Raw genomic sequence first — 16382 nt, 5'->3', positions numbered from 1 at the left:
ATGCACTTCCCAAAATAAAATGTAGCAGTGACAGAGGTACTTGATACTCCTCAGCAATGGGAAGCAAAGTAACCTATTTAAAAAAAAATAAATCCAAAGTCTGCTTTTTGTCAAAGCATAGGTGTTTCCTTTTTGTGCTTAATTTAATAAAAAGGAAATATTAAACTGCATAAAGCGTGGTTATAACACTAGTAGGTGTACCAACTGAGAAAGCTAGTCTGTGTGCCTTAGGACTCTCCTTCCTTATTGGTCCGCATTGTGAAATCCTGCAAATGTTTTGGGGCGTTTAAATTCCAGTCATCTTACTTAATGTCAAAGAGCTGAATGGTTCTTGTTTAAGACCAGGTTTTATGGCCCTCTCTTCAAAGAGTGAAATTCAAAAAGATAACTGAAATGTTGATATGGACCTTACAATGGATCTAAAAGTATTACAGATACCGATATTAGAGACATATGTACAACCAACTTATAGAGGCACCTGTACTACAAAAAGTGTTTAAGTTTAGCATATGCTAAAAATGACTTCAGGTGGTGCATTACAAATATATGACATTGTAGACTGAACAGGAATTAGTCGATGGTAGTAAACTTGGAAATAATATATAGTTCTCTGTTCAGAAGCAGTTAGGAACAAGGAGAAAAACAACCCTGCTCAGAGATTTTAATGAGTCATGGGTTTTATCGTAAATGAATACCAATGAGTTCCACTTGAAGTATGTCCTTTTTGATGTTTTTAATGACTAAAACTGTTTGGGTGGTCTGTCTTAAATTCAGTTCTCTTACTGTTCAAAGAGAGATCCTTTTTAGGTGTATGTGTGTTTTGTTGTTTTGGTTTTTTTTCAAAGAGGAGGAATTTGTGCTTATATCTTCTGGGGAATGCAAAACACCAGCATTCACAGTTTTATCTACGTAGTACTGCCTGCGCAGTGAGTGCTGCTGAAAGCTGAGACTCCCCACATAATCCTGTTTGGGTTTTTTTTTTCCCAGTCTATTAATAGAATAAAACACTAAAATGCTTAAATACTCTTCATGAGTAAGTGGGCTGCTTTCAAACTGAAAAGCTGCCTAGTGAGATATTTTTTTTCCCTTAAGGCTAGTCCCAGGTGCGTTAAATATGGACTTCATTCCTTTTTCTTTCATACTCCTAACCAGAACATACCCAGTGGGATCAATATCTCTTTTGCGGTCATTGCTGCAAACTATTCTGTGAGAAAATGCAGATTATGCTATTGAGCTGTTCTTTCTGTTCTTAGGAATTACTATGATCCTGTAAGTTTTGTGAAAGTTGGGAGAGGTGGGTAAGGTATACCCAGGTGGGTGCCACTCGCCAGGCGAGGCTCGGAGAAGGTGGCCAAAGTCAGCTCCTGCGCGCTCAGCTCGGCGGCAGCTCTCGCTCCTGGCAGCACAGCTCAGTGCCGCAGCAGCGCCTGTCTGCCAGAGCACCGCTTTATTTTTGTCCAGCAATTATTAAGAAGGCTTGTCCGAGAGGAGCTAGGGATTACAGGGCAAACAGCACAAAGCTGTAGGAAACCAGGTTTTGTCAGTTGTGTTGTAGGCAGATCAAGCTTGCTCGTGTAGCTGCCATCTCTTCTGCAGGTTTTTTCTAAGAGGCCTTAAAGCAGCTCTTTTCAATTTTAAATACAGTATTTTTGAACGTTCTTGCTGAGCTGAATTTTGGGTGTTTCACCATATGCTGCCTGCTGCCAGTGACTTTGCTTTGCTTTTGAAATGCCTTCTAGACAAGGAATAAACATTGGAAGTTTGCTTATCTGTAACACTGTTGATCTATGAATATACTGTAAACAGCTGTATTCATTTGAAATGTTATTTGTAGGCCTCTGAATTTGAAAGCAAAAAAAAAGGAAATGTGAAAATCTTCTTAACAAGAAAGTTTCGGGTGTTTGGGATGAGGAAAGAGGACTGATTTTACAAGAAGAGAAGGCTGGTACAGAGGAGCCTTGCAAACCCTCACGCAAATTGAGTTCTGTTGTCATCGAAAATGAAAAGATCACAAACAAAAAAGCCACTAAAAGACAAAGCAATCCTCCCCCCAAGCAAAAATCCCCCCAAACATTGTCTGCAGTGTTGTGTAACAAAAGTGATAGTGTTATGCAAGGGGGGGAAGAGTCAGAAAGTGAAAGGACTATAAACAAAAGCCGGGAAAGGAATGCCACCCTGTGAGCAGGCAGGTTTGTGGTTGGGTTTTGTTGTGTTTATTTTATTGGTGCTGCTAATTACCAACACGAAGACGCTAGTTTCAGGATTTAGACAAATTCCGTTTAGGTACGTCTGGTAGAGAAGGGTATAACGCAGAAATGTCGAGTAAGGACTAAGAAATAAGCAGAGGTATCGTGGGGTAGGGGGAGAGGAGCTGGGGTCATGGGGGGATTAGGGACCCATAGCTTTGGAGAGAGAAGGGAGCAGGGTGCGGGTGGGTGGGCACTGGGGCTTCCGTAAACTGCAATCCCGGGCTATATCCTGCTGGGTAATTAAGGCATTAGGGGAGGATAAGCATAACTTTAAACATCAGTTGCTGTACTGTGCATGTCTGGTACTTGTTTCTTCCATTCTCCGGTACTTATTTTACGTCACCTTTTCTTTTTACAATACTTTTTAGTCTTTCAAGCGTAGTGCGTATTCAGCTGATGAAAAGCAAACTGTTTGCCAGTGTAGTAGCATTTCAGCTGTTCTGGTTTTGAAACTTCAAGTAGTACACAACGGAAAAAAATCCTTGAAATAGTTTACCTATGACAAAAAAGCTTTTCCCAGAATGAAAATACAGGGCCTTCCTGAATACCATGTTGCAGTACTTGTCTCCCCTCCCTCTGCACACTTCCCCCCCAGAAGATAATAGGTTTTACTCTGGAAACTCACTTCCAATAAGGGAAGAGTGAAATTAATTTACTGCTTTCTGCCAAAATAAAATGAAATGCGTCAAAATGAAAATTGTACAATTCTTGTGGAACTGAGTACTTATACTAAAATTTGTTTTTAATTTTTTTGCAGCTGATGCTTTGTTTTGCTCATATACCAGTGACTTTTTGTGTGTGCGTGTGAACTTCTTGGAGAAATGCCAAGGACAGGAGACTGGGACAGTGCCAGCTTCTGTAAAGTCTTCTTGATGTCACTGAAATGAGAGGAACACACCTGAAGTGTCTCACACGACTGTCTTCAGGGCAGAAACATCGTGTGAAGTTTGCAAGTTGCCTGGGTAAGGGATAATTGAGCGATTTCTCTCTTCAAAAGCATTTTATTTCTTTTTTTAGCTATATTGTAATTTAAGTGTCTACTGTCAGGAACTCCTGATTAGTTAGTGGCTTCTTGGTGCTCTTTAGTTTAATGTTTGTGGTTCAATTTGGGGATACTTTGATTTCTTCCCCTCTTTCCCCTAAAAGTGGGGGGAAAAAGCCCCTGAAAGTCAAAAAAACCCTTAAAATAATTTACTAATGATATTCATTGCAATTTAGGGAATTTGAAACTGTACCAGAAGGCTATATAGTATTGGAGGGAATATGATCACGTTAAAACACAGTACTCTGAAAATTTTGTGCTGCTATTTTTTTGAATAGCCTCCCTCTTCATATAGGTATGAGGTATACTTCTCCAAAACTCTAGTTTGCTTGAGGAGCACCTCTGCTGTGTGTGGATATTTCCTGGCTTTCAGGAATGGCAATCTGTGATTGTTAAACCACTCAGGCTAAGGAAGGTATATAGTAAAGTTGGAGCAGTTACAGACTCCTTGCTCAGTGTATGTAGGTACCAGGCTGTCAGCGTTCTTCTGAAAGAGCTTCTTGGGGTTCCCAGGGACAGTTCTGTTGTGGGGACTCCCTTCAGTTCATAGTAATGCCACAGAGAAAGTGTGGGCTTCGGTTCTCTCCCCCTTATGTTGTAACCATGCTAAGTCACTTTGACTTCCTATAGTTATTTGCCATATGATGAGAGAGGAGGAGGCATAGGTGTCTGAATCCATGGTCCTTTGGATTTAAAAATTCTTGTGCCTGCTAGCTCTTAAAAGAGTGGAAGGACACAAAGCCACAAGTCAGACAGATGCTGAGAGCATTGCCGAGTCACCTGAGCCTTTGCGATTTAGGGCTCCAGCTCTCATCAGTGCATTTCCCTGCCCTTACTGAACTGCTGTCCACTGGGGAGGACTCTGTGATGAATTCCTCTATAGCCTGAAGTTACTGGGTCGTTGATAAAGGTTAAAATTCTGGGGATTTTAATAGCGTCATTTAGGATTAGCGCTAGGACCACCAGACGTGGTCCCTGTGATGCTGGGTAGGTGATGCACAGAGATGAAAACCTCACGGCTGAAGTATATGTGGAGCAATGAAAGGTGAATCAAGCATACAGAGAGTGTTAAGGCAGTACTGGAGCATGTAGCTCTTCGTGGTTTTTCTGTGTTTTGAGGGTTAAGGAGAAGGTATCCAGACTGGTACTTCTCAGCTCCTTAGGTTTCCACATCTCCCTTTAATGATTGCACCTTCAGCATAAAACCTGTAGTTATAAATAAGCTAAGGCTTCAGACAGGGAGTTTGCTTTTCTTAAGATCCATACATGGCAGACTTAGAATCATTTGACCCCTTATGGGATCTGTGCATTGAAAGTTGCTGAGCTAGGCAATTGCTGCGGAGATCAAAGCAGCTGGAGACATTAAAAGGAGGGCAATGGAAATGCTGCTCAACTAGTACACTGGTTAGAGAATTTACTGTGGAATTACTGTGCTATGCTCACTTCTGTTACTACTCTCTTACTGTTTCTGGTTTTGTCTCTAGCTTCTTAACCAAGAACTGACAGTAGCTTATCTTTCAGGCTTCTGCAGGCCACGTTCAATTAAGTCCTTCATTGGGTTTATTTAAACATCTCCTAAACCAAGCTGAAAGTACAGTGTAAGGCAGTGATTCCTGCTCTGTAGGCTGTGTTGTAGATACAGTACGACATGGCAGCATAGCTGCTGACAGGAAGTGGTAAAGGTCGACACTGGTCTTTTGATCCCAAAGTTTGGGAACCCTTCATTTAAGATACAGCACGCCACAGGCAAAGTGAAGGAAAACTGTTTGTCTTTATGCAAATTGTTATCAAAGAATATTGTGTTTGTATCGTGCAGACAGTGCCTGATGAATAAAGAAGAACTGGATACAAAAACACAGGAAAGATTTTTTTTCAGGAAACATTTAGAACTTACAGTTCTCTGTTTTTAAAGCATTAGCCTTGATGGTTGGTTTCTAAAGTGTATTTGTGAGAATATATAATAAATTAATTAATCCAATGCTTGCTTTATATAGATTTACATTAAAAATATTTATACCAATAGTGCCTCTGAGCTTATTTCAGAGTGTTTCATCATGTGGTAGGTGTTCTGTTTTGGTGAACTTCTAATAGGTAGCTGCATAGCTCCCATTTCTGTGGTACTGTTGATCTTGACTCTTTTAAGTATAAAAGAAATACTTGAACAAAAACTAAATGCAACTCCAGAAGAAATGTATCTCCGGAACAGATTAAAATAAAGTCCAGCTGGAGTTTCGGGGTGGGAGTGTGTAGTTGTGTGTTTCTGTGCGTGTGCATATACGTACACATATTTTAAAATGCATCCTTCCAGTCACAGGCTTATGGTCATGTTTTTCAGTTTGGGCAAGGTTAGATGACATTCTGGAACTTTGTGAGTCTTATTTCTCAGACTGATAGCATCAGAAATGCAATGAGGTATGAACACTTACTCCCCTGAGAGGTAAAGGCTTTCATTGCACATAGAACAACCTCTGAATGAAATAAAAACCAGAAAGAGTGTTCTTGTTTGACTTGGGAGGGAGTGTAGTCTATTTGTGTTCTTTAGATAATGTCCTTTTTTATAGAATCTTTGAATAATGTTGAAAAAACGAAATATTTGACAGAGTTGTTGTATTGTACCGTGTCGTGAAAATGAGAAAATTTACATGGCCCGTGTTATTTTCAGGTTTGCTGTAAACTACCTACCGTAGCTATAATGACACCAGCCCTCAGAGAGGCAGCAACAAAAGGTCATGGTATCCACTTGTCACCTTCTTTGTCCTCTAGAGCTATGGAGTCTGATACAGCTTTGTGCATGGAAAATTCCAGAGCAGTGGAAGAGAAGATAAAAGAGGACTCCATCGCACAGATTACTTGCTCAGTCCTGGGGTTCCCCACTGCTGACCCCAACCTCAGGAATGATATCTTCAGTGTGCAGCGTTTTGGTTCTCCACCATCCTCCAAGCGCTATCAGTCTGTCTTGTTAATGAGTACAAATTCTGCATTTAGCAACAAAACTGGTAAGCAAACGAAAGCGGGAGAGCCTGACTGCTCCAAGATGAGAAATTCATTACATAATGGTGCTGACACATCATTTGGTCAGATTAGTCATTCAGAACCTGAGGAACAGGTCAAAGGGGAAACATTTTCAGAGACCACATCTCCGAATTTGGCAGAAATGCAGAGACTTTGGGATTCAAATGTAACTGAATCCAGTAATGCAGAAGAAATGCAGCTTTTAAATGGTAAATGGTACAAGAAGAATGGTTTTTTGGGTAGGGCTTTGGAAGTCTGCGCTGAAACAATAAAAGGGGATTTATTACACCAGATTCTTCACAGGCCTTCAGAAGGGATTTTGAGCTGCACCCCGGAGGAGGTGTATGCTCGCTTACTCCAGTGTGTCACTAAGCAACAAATGGAAATCAGTCGCGCCAAAAGAACTCAGAAACGTTTACAAATGCTCCTGGCAAAGCATGTTATCAAACACTGTGATCAGCAGCTGAAATGCTTCGTGAAACATCAGCTACAAAGAATGAAGGTTTTCCATGAGCCAACCAGATTTTTGAGCGGTAGCTCCCTCAGGTGCACTGAAGGTTGGCCAGAAAACAACGCAACTACTTTGGAGAGTAGTGTGAGTACAGATGTACAGAACGGAGTTAGCATTGCACCAGGTGAAATCCGGGGGTTTGCACTTTCCACTGGAGGGCTGCTGTCTCGCGTGGAGAAGGATCTGGACTCTGATGCAACATGTAGCAGCTCAGATGAAGATGGTGAGGAACAGACTGTAAGAACAACTGTGGAAGCGTAAGTGTTAAATTCCTCATGTGCTTCATGCTTATAAATCAAGATGGAAGGGTCTAGACCTGCAGATTCCTTCTTGTGTGAGTAACCTCACTCAATAGATAGTCCTACTGAAATCAGCAGGACTGCCTGTGTGAGCAAGGCTCGGCATGGGCCAGGCAGAAAGTAAGAACTCCTAATTACAGCATTTAAGGAACAATTACTTTACTAGACTGTAGAGAGCTAGATTTTGTACTGCACTCGTATCAGTTTGCATTACATTAGTACCGTTAGTTATTCAATACTCAGATGGTGCTGTAAATCAAATAGCGATAGCAGTGCTGTAAATTACAGTTTTAGCTGGTATGAAAATAGTTTTAATTTTATTCTGGAGTTATTGAGAATTAGTCAATATTAGGATCTTGAAATCCTCTACAATGTGATAAAGAGTAAAAATGATCGTCTGATGCAGGTGTCATGCCATCCAGTATTTGGGGGGTTATATAGTGAAAAAGTTTTGTACTTTGGATTATGATTTAGAAAATGTTTATTTACTTATTGAAGTTGTTCTGCTGCTGTGAATGAAGCTATCAGTGGTGGTTTTGTTGTTGCTGGTATCTTTTTCAAGAAGAACCAGAGGGAAATTAATATCATTAACTAACACTGTCTTGACTTGTCAGGGATCCTGTCAGTAGACATTATTGTAGCTTTGGAAATCAGTGGAGGATAAGAGAAGAAAGACAGTAAAATTGTTCCCTGATGGTAGTACAGCATCCTCTTTTTGTTCTTGGTTTGAGGTTTTTTTTTTTTTAACCCTGCCCTGCTGCAGTATTGACACAATCTCTTTGGTCAAGAAATTTTAGAAAGCATTGAAGACTGCTGCTTTCTCCTTCCTACAGCTGGAGAGGGCAGAGTATGTCTTAAGGTATGTTAGGATGTGATAGTCAGGACAGGGGCACATGGAATAGAGCTTCACACAAACACAACAGCTTGGTAGGAGCTTCATGGCACCTATGTTTCTAGTACTTGAAGTCAGAACTGGTTTTGTGTTTCCTGATCTGTTCTTATACTCCCTGCTGTCAGGGAGCATCTAGAAAGCATTAAGAGTGACATGGGTGTTTGAGGAAAAATATATATTTAAAAACATATATTTCTTGGTCTGTTTCTTGAAAAGCATAATGTTCAGAAGAAGTCAAGGAAGGTTCATCTTAAATTGGAAAAGAGCTATGCCCTGTAATGTGTTTATAGCTTCAGTTAGGGAAGCTTCAGTATAGCATGGTTGTATCAAATTGCTGCTGTGTTTCGTTAAACTCTGTAGGCTTGTAAAACAGAACGGAGAAAAAGTGCAAAGTAAAAAATAGTTTTCATTTTCTTTTATATATTGTCAAAATGGTAAATACTGTACTAAAGTCCAACCAAAGCATAATGACTTGCCAGCTAAGTTAGGATCGCTTTAAGTATTTGAGTTTGCAAAAGAATTATTCTCCTTTTGAAATATTTTAATGAAAAAACAGCATTTTTGGCTCTTCCCAGCGTAGCAGAATCCACATTCTTCTCCTAGCTGATATGTTTGAACTTCTGAGTAATAGCTCTGCCTCTAGGATTCTTATCTTGTGATTACATGAGCTGAAAAACTGATGAGAAACTCTTGATTCTCAAAGGGTAGTGGGTAATGCAAAACTTGGACCGAAGTTCTGTACGAGGGTTTTCTTTTGTCTTTGTTCCAGGGACAGTCAAGTTTCTAACTGCCTGCCAGTGCTTTACCTTTATTTCTTCTTGTGGCTTTTGAATTCCTTAAGTTATCTTTCCACTTAAGGCTTACTCAGTTTGTTTTGCTGCACTGACGAAAAAATCCACAGAGGATTATTAAATACAAAGACACCCCCTTTGGCTCAGGAAATCCCCAAGCTGCTGTGGCTGGCAGCTGAGGGAGTATTCTGGAGAAACACTGCTCCCTCCATGCCTGCCTGCTTGTAAGACTCTTATCTTGGCCACTGCTGAGAGGCAGGAGACTGGGTAGGTCATCTGTAGTCTGACTCAGTGCAACCCTTTATTTGAGGGTTATTCTTTTTCCTCCCTTTTTTATGTTCTTAGCGCTGAAGAGCAGTGAAGCAGCAGCAGTGACGAGGTTAGCAACGTGCATTAGCCAGGGCCTTGCTGGATTGGCAGTGCAGGAACCCCTGGTGTTTGAACTGCTGCTGGGCCAGCAGGCTCAGAGTTAAAGTACTACCCAATTTAAGCAGAAGACTCTTGTTTGTGTGCATAGGCTAAGGCAATGCTTGAAATAACATTACAGTGAGGACAGGCTGTCTCTTATTTGAATTTATCATTATCTTCAGCTTGGAATATTTTTTTTCATTTCAACTTTCCTAAGATTTGTCTTTGTGGCTAAAAGGCTGCACTTTTTCTTCTGGGTGACAAAGGTAAATTGATTATTCACCAGTGCCACTGCTGAGATTTGTTGTTGCCTGAGCTTTACCACTTTAAGACTCTTTAAATTGCCTTTCACCTGGTCAAAAGAAACAAAGTTAACATCCATTTTTATTTCTGCTGAGTGGATTTACATTCTTTGAAATGCCAGGGAATTGACTTATAGTGTTTTCCAGAAATAATGTGATCGTGTGGGTGAGAGAATACTCGTTTCCTCGCCTGTGACTTATTTTTCATAGTGAAGACTTTTACTGACCTGGAAAGACTCTTCCTCTGTGATATTCTTCATAATACTTAACAGTAGGTGTTATAAGGTTCTATTAATGCAGCGATGAATGGGAAAATGTTTTAGTTTTCCCTATATCACAGCATACTGATCGCATTTAACTTGAGGGTATAATCACGCTGGTGGCTGATGATTGTTACGACTGCAGTGCTTTTTATTCTTTTTGGTGGGGGGGAGGAAGTGTCAATCCAATGTGGAAGGGGGGAGAAGCCTGCAGTTACCGTGTTTACCTGAGAACAGTCTGTTTCCCATCAGGAGAGAGAAGTTGATTCTGGCTCCAATTCTTCACGGTAGAAAAAAACCTGGAGCTATTTTTAGCATTTTGAACCTGTTCATTCTCATTATCCTGAAAAGAATTCTACCCAATGAGTGTTGACATAAGCTCTTCTGAGCTGTATCTCAGTGCTTTGTGTCTCAAGTAAGATTGTCTTTATCCATCTATTTCAATACCTTTGTTGTTTGGTAGCAAATAGCTGCTGTAAGGTATTTAGACTGTTGTTCATTCCTTGTGCATTACATAGGTGCTGTCCTTAAGACAAGAAAGATCTTTGGTCTGCTGGTGAAGGCATTTCTTCTAGCTAACAATTCACAGTACTTACTGAACTTCCCTAGCTCCTAGAGTAATTGGAAAGCCTCATCCCATTTCAAGAGCTTAATCAAAACACATTTGGTCCTTTGAGTATTTGCTAAAAAGAAGTATGAAAGAATGGTTGGTTCTTTTCAGGAATTTTGTCATTTTGCTGCTAGCGTCAGCTCATGAATATCTTTAACCTGTCAGTTTTCATGGACGTTTTCTTAGGCAAAGCACCAAATTTCCATCAGTAATTTGTAGTGTATTCTAGTACCATTCCAGCCTTTGGGTGTAGGAAGTTCCTGAGGCACTACACAGGGGATGTGGTAGTACTTCTCTCTGGTTTCTCAAAGGCAGATGCTAGTGGCTGTTTGCTATCTCCCTGTTAGCATTAGCAACCAAAGCGGATGGAGGGCCTGAGAGGAGGGCATCACAAAGCTGGCCGTGAGTAATTCCTTCAGGAATTCACAACTAACATCAACCACTTGAAATGCAACATAGACAACATTTGACCAGCTGAGTTTGCTTGGATCTTGTTGATCTTCTTTGTGGTTCATGAAGGTGGTAGAGTATCTGTAGAAATGGTCACAGTTTTCAAAAAATGAATTGGGGGAGGATGTGAGCTCACAGCTTTTTCAACAACACAGCTCTGGTCTGGAAGCTGTGTATTGTATCCTTCCAGGCCAGCTCCACATCCTTATTCGTGTATTTTGTGTGTTCCTGATGTGGTTAGAAGTTCTGGTTGTTTACAATGTACTACAGAGAAGTCTGATTCTGAGGTGGTTATTTGGGGAACCTTTAAAGTTGCAGGGCACAGAGTTTTTCTTCTACATGTGCTACTTGTATGATCTTCCAGAATCAAAAGATACTGGGTTATCAAAAGAACTGGGGTTCTTCGAAGGCACAGCTGCTCACTCCATCAAATAGTAATACACGTACCTAATTGATTAGAGAGAAAAGCTGCTTACAATAGATTTTTCTGCAAAATAAGTAGCTCTGTCTACTCATGAAAAGTCCTGTGCGCTGTTTCCCTAGTTCTCGTTCCCCCATTTGAATATAGTCCTTTTGCATCATTGGTGGGATTTTTTCCTTCTGAAATATTTTCATGCTTTTCCTCTGATTTTTGAAATACATGTTTTACTGATTATCCTCCAGCAACCTCAAGCCTGACGAAGAAGCACTGTTGTTATTTTTCCATGCCCACAGGGTTTATTGTGCCTGGAAACTTTTATAATGAATGTGCAGAGATAGTAAATATTTTTTCCCTCCTTTGCCCCCCCCCCCCTCCCCGAGCTTGCTAGCTGGAAAAAGAGAAGAGGGGAAATCTGCTTTCAGTACAAATACTTGGTGGGGAGGGGAGCAGTAAGGCGGAGAGAATACAGGAAGGAAGAAAGTATTATGACTACTATCTCCAGATCTAATCTGTTTGTTCTAAATTATTTTCCATTTTTCCTAGCATTTTTTCTCATGGGTAATTGAGCAACATCAATGTAGTTCTGCAGGCCTCGCTATGGAAGGGCACTGCTTAAGCGCTGAGGTTTATTGCATGTCTTTGAGCCACATTATAAGGGGAAGCTGTTTGTTTTCGCAAGGTCAGGTCCTAATTTTCCACTCTGAACTGTAATTTTACTTCATACCTGATATGAGAACTGAATTCTGGTTTTGGGATGGGGAGGAAGAGAGTCTGCCAGGACCAAATACTGCTCTCCATTTTTCTTAAGCACAAAACCCCAGTTGTTCCCAGTTTTTTAAGACCTTTTTAGTTTACAAGTCTGGGAAATGTCTTATTTGCATAGAAGATTAATGTGAGAGCTTTTGAATAAGTGTAAATTCATAGGTGCTACTAATATGCTGATTTCAAAATGTTTTATACGTTGCTTTTTCATGAATTCCATTCTCTCAATTCTTGGCTACCGTCACTAGGATGTGGGAGGAGAATTGTTACCAGGGAATGAAAGAAAAGATAACTTTATATTACCTTGTGTTTTCACTCTAGGGATACATGTATTATTTCAGAATATATTCAGCCTCACTAGGTTGGGTTTCAGTAAGATGGATTTACAACTTCTTTAGGGTCCCACATGCATTTACTGTTTTTCTTTAGAGATTTCATGTACAGCAATAATAACTTGCTTTTGAGCAAGACTTCCTTCTCACGATACCAGAGTAATGTTCTTGTTAGTGAGGATCCTGATTTCTAACCTGTAATTACATTAATATTTTTGCAGCTGCTGAAAGTAGACTGAAAGGTTTTAGTGAAAGGCAGAAGGTTTGACAAGTTGCAACCTGCAAGGGAATCTCAGAGCCGGGAATGCCAAAGCTTTTGAGTTAGATAGCTGTTGAACGCATGTTAAAGAAAAACTTGGCATTACTCTTCTGAATGACGATTTAATACACGGTCAACATAGTATAGCAGAATAGCAAAGCTAATAATCAGACACGTGTGTACATGATAACCTCACATCCTTAATTAAATGGTAGACAAGAAGAGTTTGGTGCTTGATGTGAGCTGCTGATTAGTCAGTGGTTTATGGGTAGCTTTTTTCTTTCACTAAGCTGTGAAAAGTGGGATTTTTTTCATTAAAAGATGTCTTTACAAAAAACGAACTGTTTTTATTAACATCTTGTAAAGTGAGGGCAACATTATTTCATTTTATAGATAAACAGTGGTTTCATGAGAATCTACTTCAAAGGGATACATCCAGTGCCTTTGAAAATTGCCGTACGTGGGCCCCTGATACAGGAAATCATTTAAATGCCTTCCGTTTCATATGAAATAAAAAGTGTGCACAAAGACTTCTCAAAATAGGAATGCTCTCCTGTAATGGGGTTTCATTCATACTGCTAAATATGGGTTAAGAATGTAACTTTAGATGTTGGATTTAAATATATTGACCTGTGCTCTTTTTTTTTTTTTTTATTGAAACTGAAATAGCTGTAAATGTTTTTATTTTCATCCAAACATTTTACCTAACTGTCGTGTCTCAGAAAAAAATTTCTGTTGGGGAATTTAAATCAATTTAATCTCAGTTAGGAAACTTTTGATTACTTTTCCTGCTATTGAAAAAAACCAAACCTGAACATCCGCGCTTGAATATATGTGCATTATGAACTCCCCTTCCTCCCAGCCCATGGCAGTAGACTGGACAGCAATAAAACTCTGTGAAACTCCACACCAAGCTCCTACAAAACACCCAAAGCAAGAAGGCTGCAGCTATTCAAACTGACATTCATTACACTCTCCCCCGTGTCCCTGCAGACCTGACTGCAGGATTCAACCTGGTAACAAACTCTGTCCCTGCCCTGCAAAGCAGCCAGCCAAGTACTGTTTGGTTATTCCTCTGCTACTTAATCACAACCTGCTTACAGCAATGGCGGGGGCCCAAAGGGCTGAGTTTCTGACCTACCAGGGTGTCCTGTGTCCCCAGGGCAGGTCCTGGGGTCCTGCTGGGGCAGCGCTGACGGGGGCTCACCCCGACCGGGCGTTTCATACTCAGCACAGCCCCTCTGCAGCTCCCTTTGGGTCCCACGGTGGGGGAACGTGTCCAGACCTTGGGACTTAAGGCAGACCCATCCCAGCTCTGCCCAGCTGCCCTCTCCCCCGGAGGAGTGCTCTGGGGTTCTTGCAGCTCTTTCGTGAGCCCCTTCCCTGCAGTACCCCTCCATGCCTGGTGGGCGCACATTCCCTTTGGTGGGGCGGGGGTACCTTTGCTGCAGCTCCTCATTTAGCTGATTGCTCTGCTGTGGGCTTCCCTGCCAGCTACAGCCCCTTCTGAGTCTCCTCTCGGCCCCTGTTCTGCAGGGCTGCAGCCCCTCTGCTACCTGGAAGCTGCTGATGGTTTCCAGTGCATCAAGCATGCGAGTTCTGGATCAACTGCTACGTGTCTGTCCAGAAAGTCTCAAAAAAGATTATGCTTCATATCCATTTTCACATTGAAATCTAATACTATATACAGCTGGAATGAAATTAGTTACAAGCTGGAGTTAGATGTTACACTAATACCATCCCCACCTATTCCTTGTAAGAATATATATATACAAATTTTGGGACCAACTTCAGTGGCTGGACAGCATTCTCTGCTTTTATGCTGTAATAATGTTCCATTTGCACATATCTTTAAAGTGATATTGTAAGCTCTGTCTTGATTTATGCTTAGCGTGGGATCCAGGCATAGCACTACTTTCTTGATTTCTTTTTCAAGGGCAGTTGTGTAATACTTCCAGAGAATTTCTAGTCCTGTGTTCCTGGTGTTTTGTTGTTGGTCTTTGTTGATGTTGTGCCATTTCAAAGGCAGGAAAAGAAGCTTGTTTCCAGGCAGCCCTGGCGCTCCTGAAGTTTCTTTCTTTGCATGTTAGCATTACCTGCTTCTCAGTTCCGTGTTGGTCTGACCTACAGCATCCTGAGGCTTAGTGGAAGAAGCTGGGGTGCTGGGGGGGCCAATGGAATCTGAAAAATTAATTTTAAAATATTTTTAACAAAAGACATTAGCAGATACGCATTTTGCAGTGTATTTTTTAAATTTATTTTACTAAAAGAGGAAATAGTGCTGGTGGTTTACCTTTCACAGGTTTTCACTTCTTGGGCAGTTAATATTCTAACTGACCCCACCTGCACCGACCGATTTGGCCTTTTATCATTAACAGCTCTAAAGAATTACGTAAACGGAATTGAAGATGAAAAGCACCTACCATGTTGTGAAGCCAGCTGTTGGAGAAGTTCAGTACTGTAAAAGTTAACGCTGCTTTAAGAAGCTGAATTTTTAATTTCTTTTGTTGAGACCATAATTGAGTTAACAGTTCAGTGCTAGTATAACAGTTTAGTTTCTAATATAAAACCTGATAGTAGTAGTGTGATTCTTTGCAGGAACCCTGTAGCAGGCAAGTACTGGCTGCGGCATCTCATCGGTTTGGAAGATGTGATTTCTCAGATGAGGGAGCATATAGAGCTCCAATATGAAAATCTGACAAAATTTCTCCTTTGCTAGGGTATCCAAGCACAAAGGCTTTCCCTTTTTATATTTTTGGTTTTCTTCTACAGCATTTTTATTCCTGAATATTGATTTTCCTTTTCTCCCCTTCCCACTGTCCCTTCTAAACTTACTTGTGGAAGATGTAAAAATCTTACTCTGTTGCTACTTATTTTTTTCCCTCAGTCTAGTTCTGTACCATGAATTTTGTCTTCAAGGGAAAATCACAGTTATGATTGGTAATTTCAGGTGCTACTGCATAAATTCCTCAGGCCTGATGGCTTAGCAGAAATGTTCAGCTGGATAAAGTTTTTTGGGTTGGGAAGATAAGATATGTATTATGTGTTAGTATCAACATATGTTATTGGATGCAATTCTGAAAGTATTAAATGGCAACAGTATGTCAGAGACGGTGGGACCAGGCGTGGGTGCCAGAAGTTGTGATAAGCAGTTGCCAATGTCTGTAGGTGATAGGGAGAACTGTAACCCATCTGTTCTGAAGCCGTGTAGTGTTGCAGAGGAAAATCTCTGCCAGGTAAGAATTTCTGCTAAACACCAAAGATAGCAACCCCACAGACTCCAGAAGAATGACCTGATTGCAGCTCTTCTCAGAGACTGCAGTATAATTTTGAGTACCGGAGAACTTCCCGTAATTGATTGGTTTGCGGTTTTTTGGGGGCACAGCTTGGTTTAGTGCTAGTTGTCACAAAACAAGCAGCATATTGCTCTCTGCAGCCAGTCTGCGGCAAGCGCTCCTGGGTGATCTGCGGAAAGGCTGATAGTTAACTGTCAGAGTAAATAGTGTTTTGTTGTGTAGTGTTGATCGGATGTGATACCAGAGGATGATATTTGTTGCAGTTTGTTTTCATCTTGTTTGCACTCTGGAATGCATAGAAAAGATTGAGTTCGTAAAACAGTGTTCTCTATTTTTTTAATTATGTGGTTGTTATGGCTTTAACTGTTAACTGGTCCAGGGGAATTAATACTCCAACAGTAGCTGAAGTTAGTTCATTCTGAAAACAAACATTAAGTAGGTGTGCTGGAAGAATTAGTCCTTGAGAAAGCATTTACGGGTCATTTC

The 16382-nt window shown here is 40.7% G+C and overlaps 1 protein-coding gene across 8 annotated transcripts in view; it reads left to right on the top strand.

The window, feature by feature from the left end:
- The first annotated feature begins 3006 nt into the window (after positions 1 to 3006).
- KANSL1L (KAT8 regulatory NSL complex subunit 1 like) overlaps positions 3007 to 16382 on the top strand; it is a 61627-nt gene continuing 48251 nt past the window's right edge. For 7 of the 8 annotated variants that reach the window (XR_008467861.1, XR_008467862.1, XM_054210255.1 and 4 more), the window contains exons 1-2: positions 3007 to 3211; positions 5954 to 7071. Coding sequence is in view for 6 of the 8 variants with exons in the window: in XM_054210255.1 (XP_054066230.1) it covers positions 5984 to 7071 (1088 nt within the window). In the remaining 2 variants the exon portion in view is untranslated. The remainder of the gene's footprint in view (positions 3212 to 5953; positions 7072 to 16382) is intronic. The other variant, XM_054210256.1, reaches the window with a different exon arrangement.

The sequence above is a fragment of the Rissa tridactyla genome, chromosome 7 (assembly GCF_028500815.1).
Source record: "Rissa tridactyla isolate bRisTri1 chromosome 7, bRisTri1.patW.cur.20221130, whole genome shotgun sequence".
Classification (NCBI taxonomy): Eukaryota; Metazoa; Chordata; class Aves; order Charadriiformes; family Laridae; genus Rissa; species Rissa tridactyla.
The sequence above is the reverse complement of the archived record's forward strand: the minus strand, read 5'-3'. Positions and strand labels throughout refer to the sequence as shown.